The sequence below is a fragment of the Marmota marmota genome, unplaced genomic scaffold, assembly GCF_001458135.2.
Source record: "Marmota marmota marmota unplaced genomic scaffold, marMar, whole genome shotgun sequence".
NCBI classification, from domain to species: domain Eukaryota; kingdom Metazoa; phylum Chordata; class Mammalia; order Rodentia; family Sciuridae; genus Marmota; species Marmota marmota.
The window spans coordinates 70133759-70158142 of NW_026000026.1; the positions used below are offsets into that span (position 1 = coordinate 70133759).

At 38.0% G+C, this 24384-nt stretch overlaps 1 protein-coding gene and 1 pseudogene across 6 annotated transcripts in view; one reads left to right on the forward strand and one right to left on the reverse strand.

Moving 5' to 3' along the window:
- Window positions 1-24384, forward strand: part of Ctnna1 (catenin alpha 1) — a 171143-nt gene that overhangs the window by 6707 nt on the left and 140052 nt on the right. For 3 of the 6 annotated variants that reach the window (XM_048811625.1, XM_015484649.2, XM_048811626.1), the window contains exons 2-3: window positions 21775-21881; window positions 24126-24321. In XM_048811625.1, coding sequence (XP_048667582.1) covers window positions 21777-21881; window positions 24126-24321 — 301 coding nt within the window. In that variant the 5' untranslated portion in view covers window positions 21775-21776. Of the gene's footprint in view, window positions 1-21189; window positions 21254-21769; window positions 21882-24125; window positions 24322-24384 lie in introns of those variants that run through there. The other 3 variants (XM_048811624.1, XM_015484641.2, XM_048811627.1) reach the window with 2 other exon arrangements.
- Window positions 21888-23787, reverse strand: LOC125619097 (annotated as a pseudogene).

Genomic DNA, 24384 nt, shown 5'->3' on the forward strand with positions numbered 1-24384 from the left:
TTTTTTTTTTTTTTTTTGGATAATAGCCATTGTGATGAATTGAGGCTGTTTGTCTCATTGTGGTTTTTATTTGTAATTCCTTAATGATGAGTGAGCATCTTTTCATGTAATTATTGGCCATTTGTATATACATTTGGAGAAATTTCTATTTAGCACCCCCCACCCCCGCCCCTCATAGTGGGGATTGAACACAGGGGCATTCTATCCCTGAGTTATATCCTCAGCCCTTTTTAATTTGAGGCAAGGTCTGTCTAAATTGCTGATGCCTAGTATTTGCCCAGCCTAGAACTTGAGATCTTCCTGCCTCAGTCTCATGATTAGCTGGGATTACAGGTGTGTGCCACCATGTCTGGTTAAACCATCCATTTTTAAGTTAAAAAACTGTTTTTTGAAGTGCTAGGAACCCAGGGTCTTAGGCATATCAAGAGTTCTTAATGTATTCTGGACAGTAGTGCTTTATCAAATATATATGATTTGCAAATCAAGTATCTTCTCCCAAACTGATGTGTTGCCTTTTCATTCTGTTGATGGTGTCCTTTGTTGCACAAGTTTTTATTTATTTACTTTTATTTATTTATTTCTTTTTTTGATGGTGGTACTGGGAGTGGAACCAGGGGTACTCTACCACTGAGTTATACCCACAGCACTTTTAATTTATGTATTTTAAAATATTGGGACAGGGGGCTGGAGTTGTGGCTCAGTGGTAGAGCACTTGCCTGGCATGTGTGAAGCCCTGGATTTGATCTTCAGCACTGAATATAAATTAAAAAAAAAAATAAAAGATCCATTTACAGCTAAAAAATATTTAAAAAAATATTGGGACAAGATCTCACTAAGTTGGTGAAGCTGGCCTTGAATTTGAGTTTGAGATCTTTTTACCTCAGCCTTGAGAATAGCTGGGATTATAGGCATGTTGTGCCATGACTCTTGGCAATAGTTTTTTATTTTTTTGGTACCAGGGATTGAATCCAGGGACTCTTAACCATTACTAAGTTGCTTAGGGCCTTGCTAAGTTGCCCTTGAGCCCTGCTAAGTTACTGAGGCTGGCTTTGAACTCATGATCTTCCTGCCTCAGCCTCCCAAGATGCTGGGATTACAGGTGTGTGCCACTGCATCTGGCTAATAATAGTTTTTAGTTTTATTTACTTATGGTGCTGGGGATCAGACTCAGGGCTTCATGTATGCTAGGCAAGCATACTGCCACTGAGCTACATGCCCAGCCCAATAGTTTTCACTTCATTTATTTATTTATTTACTTATTAATTTTTGGTACCGGGGATTGAACTCAGGGGCATTCGACTATTGAGCCATATTCCCAGCCCTATTTTGTATTTTATTTAGAGACAGGGTCTCACTGAGTTGCTTAGAGCCTCGCTTTTGCGGAGGCTGGCTTTGAACTCGAGATCCTCCTGCGTCAGCCTCCTGAGCTGCTGGGATTACAGGCGTGCGCCACTGTTCCCGGCTACCCAAAAGTTTTTATTTTTGATTCAGTACAATTTTTGTTGTTGTTACTGTTGTATTTTTGATGTTATATCTAAGAAAACATTGTCAAATTTAGTGTCATGGAATTTTTTCCTATAGCTTCTTCTACCTTAGCTAAACTGTGGATACCTTGAAAGTAGATATTATATTACTATTCCATCCACTTTTCCTCCTACACAGTAAGCACATGGTGAACAAGGAAATACATTTTAAAATGTATTCTTAGGTTATGGTAAACAGTAGATTTATGGGGTGAGGTGTTTTTTATTGCTAATTTGTTATCAGTTATGTGTCTATTTGATGAATTATGATTCATCATAATGATTATGACATGCTCTTAGGAGTTTTCAGTCTTATGAGTTGCAGCCCTGGAGTTTGAATGTGGTCATTTGTTTAATGAATAAGTTGATTTATAAAGGATATTTACATAACTTATTATTATTTTTTTTAAGAGAGAGTGGGGGGGGGAGAGAGAGAGAGAGAGAGAGAGAGAATTTTAATATTTTATTTTTTAGTTTTCAGCATACACAACATCTTTGTTTGTATGTGGTGCTGAGGATCGAACCCGGGCCGCACGCATGCCAGACGGGCATGCTACTGCTTGAGCCACATCCCCAGCTCTACTTAACTTATAATATTATAAAATTATGTTCTATTATGGAGTGCTGAACAGGGCAAGTTCTTTTTTCTTCTTTTGGTACTAGGGCTTGAATGCAGGGTGCCCTACTATTGAGCTATAGCCCCAGTTCTTTTTTCTTTCTTTTCTTTTTTAAAATTTTCCCTATTCCCCAGCACAAAAAGCTTCACTCCAGTCCTTTGTAATCTTTGAGACAGGGTCTCACAAGTTACTTAGGGTCTCACTAAGTTGCCCATACTGGCCTCAAATTTGAGATCCTCCTGTGGGGAAAAAAGGTACATTCACACATTGCTGGTGGGACTGCAAATTGGTGCAACCTCTATGGAAAGCAGTATGGAGATTCCTCAGAAAACTTGAAATGGAACCACCAGTTGACCCAGTCATCCCACTCGTAGATACCCAAAGGACTTACGATCAGCATACTATAGTGATGGCAGACACATCAATATTTATAGCAGGTCAGTTCACAATAGTTAAACTATGAAACCAACCTAGGTGCCCTTCAACAGATGAATGGATAAAGAAACTGTGATACATACATATATACACAATGGAATATTACTCAGCCTTAAAGAAGAATGAAATTATGGTATTTTGCCAGTAAGTGCATGGAACTGGAGAATATCATGCTAAGCAAAATAACCAATCCCAAAGAACTAAAGGTTAAATGTTGGCCAGGAGTTGTAATCCAGCAGCTCAGGAGGCCAAGGCAGGAGGATCGCAAGTTCAAAGCCAGACTCAGCAATTTAGCGAGGCTCTAAGCAACTCAGCGAGACCCTGTCTGTAAATAAACTATAAAAAAGAGCTGGAGATGTTGTTCAGTGGTTAAGTACCCCTGGGTTCAATCCCCTCTACAAAAAAAAAAAGAAAAAAAAAAAAGACCAAATGTTTTCTCTGCTATGCGGATGCTAATTCACAATAAGGGGATGAGGAAGAATAGAGGTATTTTGGACTAGATAGAGGGGAGGGGAGGGGGTATGGGAGTAGGAATAATAGGAGTAATAGTAAAATGAATTGGACATTATTATCCTATGTATATATTTGATTACATGACCTGTGGACCTGAAAATGTGTTCTACTGTCATGTATAACTAATTAGAAGAAATAAAAAGTATATTTAAGAGCTGAGATCCTCTTGCTTCACTTTTTGAATCTAATTTACTGTCCAATCGTTTCTCCAGAAGTTTCATGCCTTTTCTAATAGACTGAGGAATTCCAAAGTAGGTATATCAGATTATGTCAATACACTTTTTATTTAGGTGGGGTGACATTTCCTGGTGCTTCCTACTCTGTCATCTTCCCAGAGTGTCCTCCCATAATTTCCTTCCTTTTTAAGGCTGAGTAATGCTGCATCTATATGCCACATTTTGTTTATCTATTCATCTTTTGATGGACATGTGGGTTGTTTCCAAGATATGTTACTTTTACAGCTTTTAAAATTTTGCTAGATTCCCCTCAAAAAGTGTACTTTATTTGCACCTGTGGTATTATCAAGTTATTTTCCATTGTTGAATGAAGCTAAAAGTAGGCTTTTTTTTTTTTTTTTTTTTTTTTTTTAAATTTCTGGGGATGGAACACAGGGCCTCAACATGTGCTAGGTGAGTGCTCTGTTAAATCCCCAACACAGCTAAAAGGGAGGGTTTTGATGGAGATCATACTCCTTAGATCGACATAGAAATGTCCCTCAGGCTGGGTAGGTTCATAGTAAATTTTGGGAGAGCTGTGTACTTGTGGTGGTATAATCCAGAGAGTGTTTGGCACTGAATTTCTGTCCAGTAGTGCTCCTTGTCAAGGATGATTATGGGTCTACCTTATCATCTGTAGCACTTCTAAAGCCTCTTCAGAGGTTGATGCTGACTTGGCTTTTGCAGCATAGATTCTGAGTGAATAATATTTTGAACACTTAAATTGTGTGGTTTAGTTGTATGCATATGCTGTTAGAAGTAAATAAGTTTACTTTTCTATATCTGGATTGTGGAGGTGATAATTCAAATGTTTTTAGAATAGTATAGCAAAGAGTGAGATATATATATATTTTATTTTTCTTGCAACTGGGTCTTACTATTTTGCCCAGGCTGATCTGGAATCTGTGGGCTCAAGCGATCCTCTTGCATTGGCCTGGCTACTGTGCCTGGCTCCAAAGAATGAATTCTACAGCGTATAAAAAGTGAAAAAAATGAACAGATAAAAAATTTCCTTTATGTGTTTTTTGAGGCAAGTTTGACTTTTTTTTTTAGGTGGGGGGTGGTATCCTGGGGATTGAGCCCAGGGGCACTTAACCACTGAGCTACATCCCTAACACTTAAAAAAAATTTTTTTGTTTTAGTTGTTGATGGACCTTTATTTTATTTCCTTATTTATATGTGGTGCTAGGAATCGAACCCAGTGCTTCATGCTCTACAGCTGAGCTACAACTCCAGCCCCTCCCTAACACTTTTTAATTTTTTTTCTTTTTGAGATAGTGTCTTACTAAATTGCTGAGGCTGGCCTTGAACTTGTGATCCTTTTGTCTCTGCCTCCTGAGCTTCTGAATAGGTATGCACCCCTATGTGAAGATGAAGTAGTGAGATAGCAGGGCACCATGGCACATGCCTGTATTCCTAGCAACTTGGGAGGCTGAAGCAGGAGGATTGCAAGTTCAAGGCTAGCCTGGATAACTAAGAGGGACCCTGAGACAAAACAAAAACAAAACTAGGGGAATACTCAGTGATAGAGCAATACTGGATAAATTCCCCAGTACTAGTTTAAAAAAAAAAAAGGTAGTAAAAAATATGAACTTAATTATCTGTTCTGTTTTTCTATCCCTTAAGTGATTTTCCCCTTAATCATTTTTTTCCCATAAGTGATCATGAAGCCACAAGCTTTGAAGCCTTAAAAAATTGTTGGTTATACTGCAAAATGTCAAAGGATTTGTCTTAACACCTTTCTCTTCTTTCTTCCTCCTTTTTTTTTTTTTGTATTTGTTTTTAGCACCTTGTTTTAAGGAAAAAGTTAAGTGCATTAAGCATCTGGGAGAGTCTCACAGGGCAGCGGTCTGTGAAACTTGCCCAGGTGCCAGTGAGCTTGCTTCCAGGTCTTGAAAGTGTTTGTTGGGTTGCTCAGCCCCATATTGTGGACCTGAACCAAACAGTGTAGGGAATTGGACAGTTTAGCTCCATTTGCTCTGCCTCATGTTATTTGCTCATCTGGTGGCATCACTATACTGAAGTATCCATTATTGAAAGTTTTAAGAGTTCAAAAATAACCATGCTTCAAAATAAAATGGTAACATTACCCTTTCTTAGCTTCTAAATATTTATATTTTCTTATTTAGTTTTTTAATAACTGCCATACTTTTTTTCATGTACAAGTATGCCTCAACTCCATTTCTAATGGAGCTTGAAATTAGCATGTGTTTCTATTTATTTATTGATGAACTGTCATCTATCAAGTCCACTTTTTGATTGTGCCTTTCATTACCTGCAAGTTTGGAGTAGTGCATATACTGTAAATATAGTTCAAAGGGCACCTTTGGATTTTGTTCTAAATATTTGTAACAAAGATTTGATCATTTGGAACCTGAACTGTATGTGTAGTGTGATGTGATTATTAAAATGTCATCTTTTCCAAGTTGTTATTTTATTGAAAGAAGGACTGGAATTATTTGTGAAGTTATTCAGTTTTCATTTTGAGGAGTTTTTGAATAAAAGCTTTCAAGGACTTACAAAAGAGAAATTTATCTTTTGTGTTAAAATTTTGTAATGAATAATGGGGTATGGTGGCAATTCTAGCTACTCCAAAGGCTGAGGCAGTAGGATTGTAAGCCCATCCTAGGCAACTCTGCAAGATCCTGTTTGAAAATAAATAAAAAGGCTGGGGATGTAGCTGGTAGAACACTGGGGTTCAATCTCAGTTTAAAAACAAAAAATTGTAATAAGTAATCTAATCCAATTCAATTCTTAGTGTTAATTATTTAGTCTTAATCCATAATTTTAATTTAAAGGCTAATTCTTTCTTAGACTGCCTACTTTTGACTGTTCCATTTCATTATATTGAGTTGTGGATTTTCCTCATTTTCTTTTTCATTATTAAATAGTGTCAAAAAAGTGGGTCATCAATTGTCTTGAAAATGTCTTATTGCTATGGTTAATATTATTTTGTTAGTATTTGACATTCTGAATTGAAGCTGTGAGTTGGAAGCCTGGTTAATATCGGGTTACATAATCCAGTGATTTATTAACCAAGTTAGACTACAGATTGTTTTTTAAACTGAAAGTGCTGTTATAACTCAGAAAACGCATTTAGTGTGTTGCATTTTAAGTGACATGAAGAATAGGAGCCTTTGCCCTCCAATCCATGCCTTCTTTCCAAGCAAAGATTCATCGTTACTATTCATTCACAGTGTATTGAATATTTTGTTATATTAAATATTTCATTATTAATTCAGACTCTTAATCATAGTTTATGAACTATGATACTGTCGCAAATAAGCCATAGGCTTAAAGGGAGAGGTAAGAATCAGTGTTTTTGGCATTTTCTCTTTCTGGGGATTTCTAAATTGGCAAAGTTTTCCTATAATTACCTGTTATTTTCTTACATCCTTGGACCTGGAGTCATCTTGTTCTCAGAAAAGCTTTGGACTGACTTTGAAATGCATCTTTAGAAACCTGTCATTTTGCAGAGAAGTGGCAAAGTGAAATGTGAGCTTGATCCCTTGGGAGAGGGAGGAAAAAAAAAGATCAAAGGAGATGAAAGATGGCAACCCTAGATAGAAATTTAAGCTTTTTTGGGTTAAGACCAGTGGAAGCTATGATGTTTTCCAGGTAGCTTTATTGAGTCATAGTCTAAGGCAGTATTTAGTTTGCTGTATCTCAGTGACATTGGGAGGGGTTTGCTTATATACAGTACATTTATTAAAAGACTGCCTTGCAGGGGCTGCGGTTGTGGCTCAAAGTAGAGCACTTGCCTAGCATGTGTGAGGCACTGGGTTCATTTCTCAGCACTGCATATAAATAAATGAATACATTAAGATCCGTCAACATCTTTTTTTTTTTTTTTTTAGTTGTAGATGGACACAGTACAGGGTGAGTGATGTATATTCTGAGTTACAAGGCAGGAGGAGGAGGAAAAGTAGGAAACGATCCCTGGAGTTTCTTCCAAGAGACCTGATTTGGTGGAGCTGTGGTCAGCGCCACAAGAAGAATAGGCTGGGATAGGAATGGGAGGGTGCTTGGGTTAGTGGCTGTAAAATTTGAAGCAAGCTCTGCAGTTGTGTATGGAGAGATCCTATAGACTTGGGAAATGCAGCTCTAGTGGTGAAGGTGCCATCTGGTGATTTTCTACTTGTCTTTGGTGACTGGAACAAATGGGTTTTTGTTTCTATTATAGATTGGATTTGGAGTGTTCCTTAGGGACTGAGTCCCACCTTGATTCTATTGGGAGGTGGGGCTCAGTGGATGTTATTTAATTTGTCGGGCGTGTACCCTCAAGGGAATTTGTAGGAACCTGGTCTATTTCACTTTTTCTTACTTTTTGGACATTAGGTGGCCATATGTACTGCCATGGGTCCAGAGCAATGGGGCAAACCAATTATGGACTAAAATTTGTAAATCTAAGGCCAAAATAAATCTTTTCACTTTATAATTTGATTATCTCAGGTATTTGTTACAGTGACAAAAAGCTTTCTAACAGCTCCTCTCCTCCTACCCCCACCCTTATTTTTTTCTTTCTTTCTTTCCCTGGGGGTTGAACTTAGGGGCACTAGACCACTGAGCCACACCCCCACCCCTATTTTGTATTTTATTTAGAGACAGGATCTCACTGAGTTGCTTGTACCTCACTCTTGCTGAGGCTGGCTTTAACTTGGATCCTTCTGCCCCAGCCTCCTGAGCTGCTGGGATTACAGGTGTGTGCCATTGTGCCTGGCTCTTTCTTTTTTTTCTTTCTTTTTAGAGGTGAGAATATAATGGGTTGAGGATATTTTTATATTAGGAAGGATGAAGTCCAAACCTTTAATGCCTTCTTAATTTCTTAGTTTATCTTTCAGTCTGAATGGCTATTTTTTCACTACCTGTCCTAATTTTCACTCATACAGTGGTTTCTGGAAAGTGCCGGTGTTCTTGGTGTCATTGTCCTTCACAACCTGAAACAACTGCCCTCTGTGGAATAATGTCAGATCTCAGTAAGGCCTCCCGACTAGTTGGGAACTCCATTGTTTGTGCTAGCCATTTGTGCTAGCGGAGTTGTGCACTAGTAGAGAATTCTACATTTTTGTTATTTTGTAACTATATTCCTATCTAGACTGTGAGCATTTTTCTGCCAACTTTTTTTTTTTGGGGGGGGGGACAGGGTGTAAAAATCTTCAAACCTAACAGAAGAGTTGAAAGAGTAAGTACAAAGAGCACTCGATTTACCAATTCACCTAGATTTATCAATTGTTAACACATTTCAGTTTTGCAGGGAATAATAACTCCAGACCAGACCTCATGGAACTTCACTCTTAAGTTATTGTCACTCTTGGGAGGAAAGAGTAAGGATGTGGCCATGATACCACTATCACATGCAAGAACTTGATATAACATTATGTAATGCTTTTTTTTTTTTTTAAGGTGGGAGACAATACTGGGGATTAAATCCAAGGGCTCATGTATGCTAGGCAAATGCTCTACCACTGAAGTACATGTCCAGCCTTTTTCTGATTTTGAGATAGTGGCTCCCTAAGTTGCCCAGGCTGACCTTGAACTTGTGATCCTCTTGCTTCAGCCTCCTGAGTAACGGATTATTGGCATGCACCCTGTCTCTAAAACCTTTTTTTTTTTTTTTTTTTTTGTGTGTGTGTGTGTGTGTGTATGTGTATAGTACTGGGGATTGAGCCCAGGCCTCTTCCAGCCTGTAAAACCTTTTAAAGAATGGTCTGAGGATTAATGTTACTTCTCCCTGGAAGGCGGAAGCTTAGACCTTCTGAATAAGAGTATGTCTTTTGACAAGATCTTCAGAAGTTTGTAGTTCATATTCATATTCAGATTGCTCCAGTTGTCCTAATGATGTATTGTATATGTGTATAAAATATATCACTGTGTATTTTTTTTTGGGATCAGGAATCAGTAAGAGATTACGTAATGCATTCAGTTGTCATCCTTTTAGTTTTGATTTCCAGTCCTTTTTTTTTTTTTTTTGCCCTTCTTTCTCCTTGGCATTGACATTTTTGAAGGGTTTAGACAAGTTTTGTAGATGCTTCACGGTTTGGATTTGTCTGATCTTTCATTCTTAGGGCTTTGCAGCGGGTTGTCAGGTTGTTCCCTGGTGGTGATACTAAATTTAAACACTTGATTAAATGACATCTGCTAGATTTCTCTTTTGTAACTATACCTGTTTCCTTTTGGTCTTAATAATTAATTGCTATGATATCTGCTTGGGATTTCTAATTAGTCTTTCTGTCCCTGGCACCTTGCAGAATCCCAGAACATGGCACTTGGTCATTAATGAATGAATGACAAAATGGGTCATCAAAGGTATATACTACAAGTTTTAGAGATAATTATTGTGTTTTCTCACCCAGTTTGCATTACTACCTGACTTTATGGTCAAGTCTAGACATCTTTTTGCCTGTCTCTATAAGAAAAATACATTTTTCTTCCTTCTGTGAACTTCTCAGCTATGTGAAGAGTTTAAGTCTCATTGTTCTACAACAAAAACTTTTTTTCCCTGTTATCTGTCTTTTCTCTCCTGCTGCCAGTCCAGATTCTTTTTTTCATATTCTTTGTATTTCAGACTAAAGTCGTCTAGTCCCTTATGGAAACAGGGACTTTCTGTGCATCCATAATCAATTGTCTGTTATGAGAGCTTAATTCAGCTTTCTGTTAAACACTCTTCCATTATTGATAGTCTCAACCATAATGAGATAGACACTAAATAAATGAATATAAAATATATATTTGCCCCATACTTGTGAAAAAAAACTTTTTTTTCCCCTTTGGGACTGCGGGTTGAACATAGGGGTGCTTTACCACTGAGTTGTATTCCCAGCCCTTTTTTGTTTTTTGAGATAGGGTCTCTCTCTCTCTTTTTTTTTTTTTTAATTGGTTGTTCAAAACATTACAAAGCTCTTTTTTTTTTTTTTAAAAATATTTATTTATTTATTTATTTTCAGCGGACACAATATCTTTGTTTGTATGTGGTGCTGAGGATCGAACCCGGGCCGCACGCATGCCAGGCGAGCGTGCTACCGCTTGAGCCACATCCCCAGCCCCCATTACAAAGCTCTTGACATATCATATTTCATACATTAGATTCAAGTGGGTTATGAATTCCCATTTTTACCCCAAATACAGATTGCAGAATCACATCGGTTACACATCCACATTTTTACATAATGCCATATTAGTGACTGTTGTATTCTGCTACCTTTCCTATCCTCAACTATCCCCCCTCCCCTCCCCTCCCATCTTCTCTCTCTATCCCATCTACTGTAATTCATTTCTCTCCTTGTTTATTTTCCCATTCCCCTCACAACCTCTTATATGTAATTTTGTATAACAATGAGGGTCTCCTTCCATTTCCATGCAATTTCCCTTCTCTCTCTCTTTCCCTCCCACCTCATGTCTCTGTTTAATGTTAATCTTTTCCTCCTGCTCTTCCTCCCTGCTCTGTTCTTAGTTGCTCTCATTATATCAAAGAAGACATTTGGCATTTGTTTTTTAGGGATTGGCTAGCTTCACTTAGCATAATCTGCTCTAGTGCCATCCATTTCCCTGCAAATTCCATGATTTTGTCATTTTTTAGTGCTGCGTAATACTCCATGGTGTATAAATGCCACATTTTTTTTATCCATTCATCTATTGAAGGGCATCTGGGTTGGTTCCACAGTCTAGCAATTGTGAATTGTGCTGCTATGAACATCGATGTAGCAGTATCCCTGTAGTACGCTCTTTTAAGGTCTTCAGGGAAAAGTCCAAGAAGGGCAATAGCTGGGTCAAATGGTGGTTCCATTCCCAGCTTTCCCAGGAATCTCCATACTGCTTTCCAAATTGGCCGCACCAATTTGCAGTCCCACCAGCAATGTACAAGAGTACCCTTTTCCCCACATCCTCGCCAGCACTTGTTGTTGTTTGACTTCATAATGGCTGCCAATCTTACTGGAGTGAGATGGTATCTTAGGGTGGTTTTGATTTGCATTTCTCTGACTGCTAGAGATGGTGAGCATTTTTTCATGTACTTGTTGATTGATTGTATGTCCTCCTCTGAGAAGTGTCTGTTCAGGTCCTTGGCCCATTTGTTGATTGGGTTATTTGTTATCTTATTGTCTAATTTTTTGAGTTCTTTGTATACTCTGGATATTAGGGCTCTATCTGAAGTGTGAGGAGTAAAAATTTGTTCCCATGAGATAGGGTCTCACTAAGTTGCTTAGGGTCTCTCTAAGTTGCTGAGGCTGGCCTTGAACTTGCCATTGTTGCTGCTTAAGTGTCATGATGTCCGGGGTCCTTTTTTTTGTTTTGTTCACTCCTATTGAGGATAATATCTGTGAAGAAGAAGCGCTCAAATATTTGCTGAATGAATGGTTAAGTGAACACTATTTTTTCAGGTTTACCTTTTGTCCTTCACTAAGTGCTTTTTTTTGGGGGGTGGTGGTGGTGGTGGTGCTTAACCACTGAGCCACAGCCTGTTTTGTATTTTATTTAGAGACAGGATCTCACTGAGTTACTTAGGGCCTCACTAAGTTGCTGAGGCTGGCTTTGAACTCATGATTCTCCTGCCTCAGCCTCCCAAGTTGCTGCAATTACAGGTGTGTTTACAGGTGGCTTCACTAAGTGCTTTTGTTGTCAAACTATTCCTTTTATTTCCTCATTGCCTTTTGTGCCCTCAAGAATATAAGAGAGGGGCTGGGATTGTGGCTCAGCTGTAGAGCACTCGCTTAGCATGTGTGAGGCCCTGGGTTCCATCCTCAGCACCACATAAAAATAAATAAATAAAATAAAGGTAAAAAAGAAAAAAGAATATAAGAGAGAGGGCTGGGATTGTGGCTCAGTGGTAGAGCACTTACCTAGTACATATGAGGCACTGGGTTCAATTCTCAATACCAAATTAAAAAAAAAAAAAGGGCTGGGGGCTGGGGATGTGGCTCAAGTGGTGGCGTGCTCGCCTGGCGTGCATGAGGCGCTGGCTTCGATCCTCAGCACCACATGGAAACGAAAAATGGGGATATTGTGTCCACCTAAAACTGGAGGATAAATATTAAAAAAAAAAAAAAAAGGGGGCCGGGGTTGTGGCTCAGTGGTAGCATGCTTGCCTAGCATACGTGATGCACTGGGTTTGATTCTCAGCACCACATACAATTAAATAAAAATAAAGGTCCATCAACAACTAAAAAAAAATTAAAATAAATAAATAAAAAAATAAAGTTATTATAAAAAATATAAGAGAACAAAATAAAGAGTGATTTTTAAGTGTTTTATTATTCTTTAAAGATCTAGTCAAGTATCCTTTTTTCCATAGGTTTGTGTATTTGGTTTTGTTTTGATTTTTGGTACTGGGTATTGAACACAGGGTGTTTTATCTTGACACAGCGTCTCAGTAAGTTGCTTAGGGCCTCACTAAGTTGCTAAGGCTGGCCTTCTACCTTGCAATCCTCCTGTATCAGTCTCTGGGGTCTTTGGGATTATAGGTGTGCCCCATCATGCCTGACAAGTCTTGTGTATTTGGAAGGAGAGCAACAACTTCTACTGTGTGACATTTGAATGCCTGTTGTATAATATATGTTATGGCTTGATTACATACAAATGATAGATTGCTCGTTTGATTCAGTTACTCTGCAGTAGGTGTGATTGTATTTGGCCTTCATGGTTGACGAAGTCTTAAGAATATTTTTTGGATGGTGATATTGTAATTGTGATTAGAAATAGAGACCATAATTATGGGAAAAAAGTGTTCTCTTTGTTTATGTGGACCATCTGCATTTTTATATCAATTATTTTCTTATCCCTCCCCTCAGTTCCAGCTGGTTTGTAGTTTAGAAGAGGAATATGATAGATAGGGGATTGGAGATTTAGTCATAAAGTCAGGAATCCCCCCCCCCTTAATTATAAGGGTTAACCTCTGCCCCCAGTTACCAGGAGATTTGAGAGTTGAGGTTTCAATATTAGTGTTAACCCTACTTAGTGAACATGCAACTTGGCATATACCTATGACAGCACTAAGTAATCTGCAACACTGTATCTTTTACAGTATGACAGTTAACTTTGCTTTGGGTACTTTTAATTTCTAAATTTCCTGATTTGCATTTAAATAAACTATTCTGACACTTCATTTACTTAACCTTGCTGTTAAAAAAATTGGCATTGAACAGCATTGTAAGTATGGACTAAAGCTTTGGAGTAGATAGATTTTAAGAATGATGTGGCCATTCTGTTGTTAATGAACTTGTAATGTCTTTTGAGAAGGTATGTAGCTCTTTTGCACAAATGAGGCTGTTTGCCAACAATCAGCTTTCTTGTTTCTGATGGAACTATGCCTTTACTTTCTCCTTGTTGTTTCTCCTCTCCCTTTCTATTTTACAGATTGCTAGCCAAAGGACTGCATCTCTGCACCTTTCTGAATTTATAGTGAATGTATATTTTACTTTATAGCCAGAATTGCTATTTTTAAGGTAATGAAGACTGAATAACTACAGTTTAACTTTTTATTTAGTTTCACTAAGCATAATCTCTCATGGAAAAACTTAAAGTTGCTGTCATTAATTAAGGTTGGCTAGCTCTTGTAGGTTTTGTAATAGATCTTGCAAAGGAGTACTCTGTAAGTTAATTGGAAAACTAGAAACTGCCAGAGTTTTAAAAATTATTTGCTCAGCTACTCTAAACAATGCCATTAATTGTGGAAAACCAGAAGATATGACAAAGATTAAAGCAGGAACTATTTCTTGGTAGGCTTGTAAATATTTTCACTTCTGGTTGCGTAAATTCAGTTCAGCTAAAAACTGCTTTACGTCAAGTACCTTGCCAGCAATTTAAGGAATATGAAGAAATATACGCATAGTTATTATCCTTAAACTTAAAATATAGATAGAAAGACTACATGCTAAGCCTGAGAAAATTAATTTGGTTTAATAAAACAATTCAAAAGCTATTAAGATATGAAATGTCAGTGCTAGAAGGCATATACAGTTCATCCTCTTATAGATGAGAAAACTAACATCCAGAAAGGTGAAATGGCTTCCCCAAGTAAGTGTCAAAACTGGTACCAATAAGCTTGTGTTGTTGTAGAACACATTCTCTTTATATTTAAGCTCTCTGCTTTTGTTTTTGGAAATCCTTTAAGGATTGGGGTCATCAAAAGCATAACTTGGCTCTGTTGTATAGTTTAAAAATGTTTAGTGTCATTCTTGGCAGGGCTTTTGATTAAAGATGCAGTCTACTTCTATCATGGTTATTGAAAGTCTTGAAAACACACTGAATGAGTTTTTAATTTTTAAGTGTCAGTATATTTCAGGTTTCTCAATGTGAGAGATGGAATACTTTGTTCCAGTCCCTTTAGTAGGGGCTTGGTGAATTTTTATGGAGGAAGAGGAAGACCTTCTCAGAGACATTAGTTAAGAGGATGTGGAGTTCTGAACTAGAAGAGACTTTGGGGGAGAATCTTATTCAGAGATCGCAGAGTGGTGACCAACAGGGCAATCATAGTACCCAAACATGTTTGTCACAGTGGTAAAATTTTGGCAGCCAGGTGCAGTGGTGCATGCCTGTAATTCCAGCAGCTGGGGAGGCCAAGGCAGGAGGATCTCGAGGTCAAAGCCAGCCTCAGCAAAAGTGAGGTGCTAAGCAACTCATTGAGACCTTGTCTCTAAATAAAATACAGAATAAGGTTGGGGATGTGACTTAATGGTTGAGTGCTCCTGAATTCAATCCACATTACTAAAAAAAAAAAAAATTTTTTTTGGTGTGTGGGGGGGAATTGTTGCCGACATGAACATTAGGAGATTTCATGTAAATATCTACATTTCTGGCTTCTCAGAAAACCAGATGATCTGGTAATCCTGGATCTTCCAGATAACAAAATTGCTTAGAGTGGATGGGCAACAAGGCACAGACTTACTGATTTGGCAGGCTTGGCCTCTCTCAGTGTCACCCATTCCCCTCAAAATACACTCAACTGGAGAGGCCAGGTGTCATTTGCAGTTTATTATTGTGTCTATATTCTGCATGCCCCCCGCCCCCATATATATATATATATATATATATATATATATATACACACACACATATACACACACACACACACGCATTGTAGTTCTACATAATAGTGAGATTCGTTGTTATATATTCATGCATGTACACAATATGACAATATAATTTGGCTACTATCACTCACCAGTGCTTCTCCCCTCTCTCACCTCTTCCCACCCCCTGGTCCCTTTCCTCCTCTATTCTACTGATCTCCCTTTGATTTTTCATGAGATCAGTTCCCCACTTTTTAAGTTAAGAAGTCAATGGGGCTGGGGGTATATCTCAGTAGTAGAACATGTGCCTGTCATGTGCAAGGTCTTGGGTTCAATCCCAAGCACACCTCTACCCCTAATATTTTGTATCCTAAAGTATCAAAATTAGGAGAACAGAAGACCCAGAAGTCTTTTATTTCAGAAAAAATAGGAGAGTGTATTTCTTTGGGAAAGTGAATTGTGGTATGTTGTTCTTGCTTAATTAAATTCAAATGTAACCTAAATGTTCACTTGGAGCTAGCTTTACTTATTGCTACCTCTTGGCTCCCTCCCTCTACAATCCTGAAATGTTCACTCTCTTATTTGTGTTGAAGTAGTATCTGATATGCTTAGAAATGCAGGATCCATGAGGCAAATAATTTCTTCTGAAATGTCTTATCTGTGACATTTGATGACATTTATTGAGCTGCCTGTAGCCCTTTAGCAATCTAGAGCATTCCATTTCCTAAGGTTTACTGACATGGGTTGATCAGTTTAGTGGACAAATAACCTTTAAAGAACAAAGTATAGGCCTGACATAATATGAGTATAGAGGACAAATTTGCCCACACCAGTGAAATAAATTCTCTGGAAACTGACATTTTGTGTTACGAGATTAGACAAACACATCTAGATTGGCACTTCCATTTCTGTGGTTCTATGATTCTGATTCCTTTTTTCCTTCCCGTTCTCTCCCACCCTGCCTTCCTGTTTTCTCCCAGTACTGGTGAAAGGAAAGTGAGGCACCTGGAGATGGGTGAGCCAGAAATGAAAGACAGAGACCAGGCAGAGATACACATGAGAGTTTATTTGTCAGAGCTGACAAATAAAGACCATCTTTCCATAGATGGAGAGAGGCAATACAGGCTTGGGTTCCATGACTTTTGGGGGCAGGCTCTGGGATAAGAGCTGGGCGGGTCCTAAAGCAAGCGATTAAGGGTGGGGTTGGTATGAGGGAGTAGTGAGCCTTTCTCAGAAAGGGCCTTGGGTGGGGAAATCGGTAAATTTTTCTTAAAATGGTGGCTTAAGTGCCATCCAGATGTTAAGCAAGGACCTTACAACTGGGAATCCAACTCAGGGCCTTGCCGATACTAGGCAAGTAATCTACCATTAAGCTACATCTCCAGCTTTCCCCACTCTCCCCTCTTTTTTTTTTTTCCTCTTTTTAAAATTTTGAGACAGCAATTTTTCAAATTGCTGAGGCTGGCCTTAGATTTGCAGTCCTGTCTCAGTTTTTCAAGTCCTGGGATTACAGGTGTGTACTACCATGCACTGTTTCAGATTATTTGGAAATCACTTTTCTATATTCAGTAGTTTGAATTTTGAATATTTTCCGTAAACTTCTGCAATGTCTCCCCTGTTTTATAAATTAGAAAATTTGGATATACAAAGAAGTAAAAGAAAAATTCTATGAACATACACCCAAATGTCTTTTACCTAGATTCAGCAGGTATAGCTATATATGATGCCTCCCTCCCTCCCTCCCTCCCTCCCTTCCTTCCTTCCTTCCTTTTTTTTTTTGAGATGGGGTCTTGCTATGTTGCCCAGACCAAACTTGAACACTTCTGGCTCAAGAGATTCTCCCAGCTTAACCTCACAGTGTAGTATGTGCCTGTAGACCTCAAGTACATGGGGTCTACAGGCACATACTACACTGTGCTTGGCCTTATATTTCTTCATCTGTATTTAAGTATTCATTTTTACTTTTATTGAATAATATTGCAGACATTTTGAAATTTCACTTATAAATATTTCAGAATGCATTTCTTAAAAATAGTCATTTTTCTGTTTAGCCAGAATTCCATTATTATGCCTAGAAATCTTATAATTCTATAATATAAAATATGTAATAAAACTTAGATTTACCAGTTCCTACAAATATTATAGAGTTGTTTCAATTCAGGGTTTAATCAAGGTTTATGTATTGCTTTAGATTCATTTATCTCTTGAGTCTAGTAGTCTAGAATAGGCTTTTCACTGTAAGGTCATCTGGACAGCCATCTTAAGTGATAGCTGCCATTTTAAGAAAAATTTTGCTTTCCTGCCCAAGGACCTCACTGAGAAAGTCTCATCACTCCCTCATAATCCAACATTTCACCACCTGCATTCCCAGCATTCTTTCCCGCCCAAGGGCACTACACAACTCCCTCATACCAACCCTACCCTTAACCGCTTGTGTTAGGACCAACCCAGCTCTAATCCTTGAGCCTCCCCCATAAAAGTCTCAAACCCCAAGCCTGTGTTGCCTCTCTCCATCTATGGAGAGATGGCCTTTGTCAACTCTAACAAATAAACTCTCATGTATATATCTACCTGATCTCTGCCTTTCATTTCTTGCTCGCCTATCTCCTGGCTTTCCCTTCACTTATCCCTTCCCTTATGTTGACATTTTGAAGGTGTATGATTCGTGTGAAATGCACTCTTTTAGATTTGTCGACTTTCTCGTGGTGTTGCTTAACATGCTTCTGTATCCCCTGTACTTCCTATAAACTTAAAATTCATATTAAGCTTTCTTAATCTAGAGTTGATCAATTTTTTCAATTGGGACTAAAAAAAATTTGTTTTTGTTTTCAGTTTCTTCTAACAGGAATTTAGCATTTCCTTCTATTTTATTTTTTTAATTTGTTATAATTGACCTTCCACTATTAACGTAGGCAACAAACTAGAGTTTTCAGCTGTACCAATAATTTTGTCAGGAATATCAGTGCTTTTCATATTTGCAATAACAGTAAGACAATATCTTGAAAACAATGGGTTCTGCTCGAATTCAGGACCCCCAAAAGACCATCAGAGACCAAGATCAATGTAAGCAGCAAAGAGGTGTTTATTGCGAGCTAGCTCTGTCCTCCACACGCCCCCTGAGCCCAGGGTTTGCAGCAGTTTTATACACTCTTTGGGAAAGGCAGGGACTTAACATACATCATAGCATCTCTTAGCAAATCATCACACACCGCGGGAAAATCATAAAACAACTCTAAAACATGGTTAGCACACATTCACTGGTGGGAACAAGTTGGGTAAGGGTGATTGGTTAGTACAAGAGGGATAGTCATTTGAACTGATTGGTTTAAACCACGAGGGGTGTCCGTGCTGAACTACATGGTTTCCCAACATGTTATCAACCACCATAAACTACTGGGAGGGCCACCTGGCATCCCAGGTATTTTCCCTGTCTCATGCTGATTGGTGGTTGTTAGGGGGTTGCTATGGGTCCTCACCTGGCCTGACTGAGTCTGGGACAACCGGCTCCTCAGATCTCTCCTGTTATTTGTAGATAAACAACTCATCAGGGTGGGTATGTGCCTGGGAGTGCTCTGTGGGTTCTTTCCAAGGACAAGGGTCACGCCCCCTTCCTTGGACAGGCTTTGCTCTGAGGTAGAGGCTAGTTTCTCAAATGTTCATTTTCTTTATACTTCATAGTAGTTATCAGAGACCTCTTGTCAGATCCTCGTCAAATCTTATTTAATGTGTTAATATAGAAACACATATATTACTGTATCACACATTGTTTGTAAACAGTTTTTAAGTACATTTCAATATGTTTTCTACCTATCTACCTACCTTCCTTCCTCCCGATCTTTTTTTTTTTTTTAAACTGGGAATTGAACCAAGAGTACTTAACTACTGAATGGTATCCTTAGCCCTTTTTATTTTTTATTTTGAGATGCTTTTGACAAGTTGCTTAGGGCCTTGCTAAGTTGCAGAGGCTGGCTTCAAACTTGAAATCTTCCTTCTTCAGCCTCCCAAGTTGCTTCACCTAGCTTAATATGTTTTCCTTTGTAACCTTTTCAGTTATATTACTTGAATTTGAAAGAGTCTGAAAAAGGGTCTGTATTGCACTGTCTAGTAGTAGTCAAGTAGCAAGGGCGACTGAATACTTGAATTGTGGCATGTCTGAGTTGAGATTTGCTCTAAGTATAAAATAGATACCATATTTTGAATATTTACAGCTTAGGTAAAGTATCTCTAATTTGAAAATATTAATTATATCTTAGAATGATAACATTATATATGTTAGGCTAGATATATATTAAAATGTATTTCATCCAATTTTTAAAAAATCTTTTTAAATTTGGCTACTGGAAAATTTAAGTTGATTTGATTTATGGTATTGGGGGGGTTGAATGTGTGTGTGGGGTACTCTCCCACTAAGCTATATCTCTAGCCCTTTAAACTTCATTTTTTAAAAGACCTAGTTGCTTAGGCTGGCCTTGAATTTGTGATCTTCCTGCCTCAGCCTTCCAGGTTGCAGGGATTATAGGTGTGCGTGCACCTCAATACCCAGCTGCTTTTTTTCTTTTGAGGATCCATAACCTGTGATCCTAAGGGTATTTATGTACTTGGTTATGTAATGCCAGATTCGTGGGACCCCAGTAGACCTCCAGGAGCCGAATCCGATGCAATCACACAAGAGTTTTTATTGCAAGCTCGAGCCTGGACTCACAGTCGTTCCCGATGCAGTGGTCCCAGGGAGTGAGTCCTGGTCCTTTGTCCAGTGAGATTTTATAGGTTTTGGGGGGATACTCTATGCGTCACAACATCACACAGCAAATCATTCCATACCGCGGGAAAATCAAACAACAAATCTTAACCTTGTTTAGCTCATTCACTGGCAGAAACAAGTTGGGTAGGGGTGATTGGTTAGTACAAGAGGGGATTCCTTTGAATTGATTGGTTTAGGCCACAAGGGGTATACATGCTAGACTACATGGTTTCCCAACATGTTATTAACCACCATAAACTACTAGGGGTCATCTGGCATTCCAGGTATTTTCTTTGTCTCAAGCTGATTGGTGGTTGCTAGGGGGTTACTATGGGTCCTCACCTAGCCTGAGTCAGGGACACCTGGCGCCACAGATCTCTCCTGTTATTTGCAGACAAACAATTCAGCAGGGTGAGTATGTACTTAGGAGTGCTCTGTAGGTTTTTCCCAGGACAAGGGTCACGTCCCCTTCCTTAGGACAGGCCTTGAGGTAGAAGCTGGTGTTATTTATTTATTTTCAAAAATGGAGTCACATCAGTCTCTCAGTTATAAGTAGTTGCACTCATTATTCTTGTTCTTTTTAATTTTTTGATATCTTCCCCAGTCTGGTCTTAAACTCCTGGGCTCAAGCAATCTTTAGCCTCCCAAGTAGTTGGGACTGTGGGCACATGCAGCTGTGCTAGGCTCATTGTTGTTGTTGTTGTTGTTCTTTTCATTGAACATTCCCCCCCACGGTCTTAAAAGCTCTAATGGAAATTTCTACTGAAACTGATCTAGTGACATATGATTGAGTGCATCTTAACCTTCTTCTGGTTTTCAGTGATACTAGTTGTAGGTGCACAAGGCACCAGACTTAGGTATTATGTTTTAATAGAACAAGACAGGGGGCTGGGGATGTGGCTCAAGCGCTCGCCTGGCATGCGTGTGGCCTGGGTTCGATCCTCAGCACCACATACAAACAAAGATGTTGTGTCTGCCGAAAACTTAAAAAAAAAAAAAAAAGAACAAGACAAAATGTTTTCTAGGAATTTATAAAAAAATGAATTGAGGTATACCTATTTAACTAATATTGCAGTATAACTGTTGTGGAGTAAGAAAAATTAGAATCTTTTTTTAAATTTTTTTTTATTTTTCAATTTTCAGTGGACACAACATCTTTATTTTTATGTGGTGCTGAGGATCGAACCCAGTGCCCCACGCATGCCAGGTGAGTGTGTTACTGCTTGAGCCGCATCCCCAGCCCCGAATCTTTTGTATTAGTTTTTTTTTTTTTTTTTAAAAAGAAGAATTTTTTTGTGTGTTAGGGATCGACCTGGCCCTTGTGTTGTGCAGTTAGGTAAGCTTTTTACCACTGAGCTACATTCCCAGCCCAAGGAAAATTAAAAAAAAAAAAAAAAAAGCTGTTATTCATGTTAGCTTTTCATCTTGCTTCTAAAGGTAGGGTGGAAAACTGGAAATAGAAATGTCTAGGTAACAGAGCAGCCCAAAGGGAAAAGTTCTATGTGTTTGAGAGTACTTGTTTGTACCCTTAATGTTTGTAAACTCGAAATTGTTAAGAGGTTGTAAAAGTTACTGGGTCTCATGTGCATGCTAGTTATAATTATTTTACCTTGTATATATATAGCTTTTCTTATATAAAAGTCTTTAAGTTGGAGAATATTTGTTATATGTATATTTCACGATTGTTTTTGATATTTGCCTGACTTTGGCCTTTGATTTCTTTCTTAGAAATGACTGCTGTTCACACAGGCAACATAAACTTCAAATGGGACCCCAAAAGTCTAGAGATCAGGACTTTGGCAGTTGAAAGACTATTGGAGCCTCTTGTTACACAGGTAAGAATCTGAAAACACAAATACATAGTTGTAGCATGGTTCTATAGCAGTAGGCTTGAGTAGACCAAGGTTATTTCTTTCAAAGTCTTAATATGATTGGTTGAATTTAGTGTGATAGTTTTTATATGATTTGGCTCATCTAATAATTGAATATTGATACAGAGATTTATTTAATTCGTTGGAACACATTGCTACAATTTTCTTGAGTCATATTGCCAATAGTGGAGGCTGTTGGTATATAGAGCAGATTTTTAGATATTGGCACTTTGCAGAGAACTTCACCCTTCCTTAAAGGGGAAACTCAAGGAAGTTGTGATATGGATCCTTGTTAAGGTTCCTTACTCAGCTTAATGCCCTTTCTTTTCTTTTTTTAAAAAAATTTTTTTTTCAGTTGTAGATGGACACAATACCTTTATTTTATCCATCCATCTATCTATCTATCTATCTATCTTTATGTGATGCTGAGGATCGAACTCAGTGCCTCACACATGCCAGACGAGTGTACTACCACTGAGCCATAACCCTAACCCCCAGCTTAATGCCCTTTCATTGTGTAGGATTAATTAGCAGGTAATTGAATTTGAGGGCATAGTTTTGGGTATTCTGTTACAAATACATGTATCATAATGTGATGGCATTTATCAATTGTCAGTAATTAGCTATGCGCTTTTAGTATTTTGGTATAGTTTACATGTATGTGTGAGAGAATATGAGATATATCAAGTGAGTAGCATTTGACAATCTTTTAAAAAAAATTCTATTCCAACTTACAGATGTAAACTAGTATTTTATATATCTCTATATAGGAGTGTATGGTAAGAGTGGAATATTTACTCTCTGGACCCCATGTACTATAGCCGTCTTTTGTTTGGCAGATTTACACTATAACAAATCATTAATCATTTCATCCTACGGATCATAAGGTATTATACATATTAATACTGATTAGTATTCTGGGACTTAAAGCATCATCACAGTAGGCTTCTATGGGTAGTCACTCTTCTTTTTAATGACCTTTACTAATTAATTGCTAAGATTTGTGAGAATAAACTGAACAAAGACTTCAGAAGCAAATTATCTTAAAAATGTTTTGTAAACATTGATAACAATGACAAAATGTGGCTTTCTGGTGAAATTCATTGTCAACTTATTTATTTATTTATTTGTGATGCTGGGGATTGAACCCAGGGTCTTGTGCATGTTAGGCAAGCAATCTTTGAAATGAGCCATATTCCCAGCCCTCATATTGTTAATCTTTCTAGAACTTCATGGTGACATAGAAGAGAGATATCTTAACTTATTTCTTTTTTTTTGTTTTGCTTACAAACAAAACTTTGTTGAAAAAACACCAAAATTGGAGATCAAACATAATTACATTATCTTGGTAGGGTAACTAGAAATACTGAACTTATAAGGCTTTTGTGAGAAAACACAAATTCAGGAAGTTGTACGTCATTAACAGTTTCTTCTTCTAAATGAACAACCTTCTGTGAGTTTGGCCTTTCCTCTTATAGGCTGGTACAACAGTGTCAAACAACCTACACAAAGAACCGCTGAGCATGGCTGAGAACTGTGGAAATCTTGTTGCAACCTGAACATTTTACATACATAAAATAAGAATTTGGACTTTGAACTAGTCATTTCTTATGTTTTTTTATTTTCCAAGGAAGGATTAAACAGATCTCTAGCCAATCAGCAGAGACAATGATTCAGAAGTTAAAGTTATTTTTAAATAATACCATTTTCATCAATATTCTGTGTTCCCAAGTTCCTAATTTGTAAAGTCAAAATATTTTTTATTGCTGGGTATGGTGGTGTAAGCCTCTGTTTCTAGCGACTTGGGAGGCTAAGGTTCCTTACTCAGCCTTTAAAGCCAGCCTCAGCAACTTAGTGAAGCACTTAGTAACTCAACTGTCTCTAAATAAAACAAAAAAGGGCTGCTGGGGATGTGGCTCAGTGGTTAAGCGCCTCTGGGTTCAATCACTGGTACCTCTACACACACACACACACGTTTATATTTATATTTGTATATTATCTTACACATTAAGGAAGCTAAGTTATTTTGAAACCTAAATTTAGTATCATTGCTTTATATCTTAAATATGGTAAGAGTTGTTATTTAATGCTTACTGCAATGTTTCCTTATGAATAATTTACTGATGCTATCTTTTAGGTTGTTAGTCTTTCTTTTGTTTTCATTTTAGATGACTGCGATTTAATTAATTTTTAAAATGAAACCTTTAGGTTACAACCCTGGTAAACACCAACAGTAAGGGACCCTCTAATAAAAAGAGAGGTCGTTCTAAGAAGGCCCACGTTTTGGCTGCATCTGTTGAACAAGCAACTGAGAATTTCTTGGAGAAGGGGGATAAAATTGCAAAGGAGAGTCAGTTTCTCAAGGAGGAGCTTGTGGCTGCTGTAGAAGATGTTCGAAAGCAAGGTAGGTCAATATTTTTTTTTTATATAGAGGCAAGCCTTTATAGAAAATTGGTCGTACTCCCCC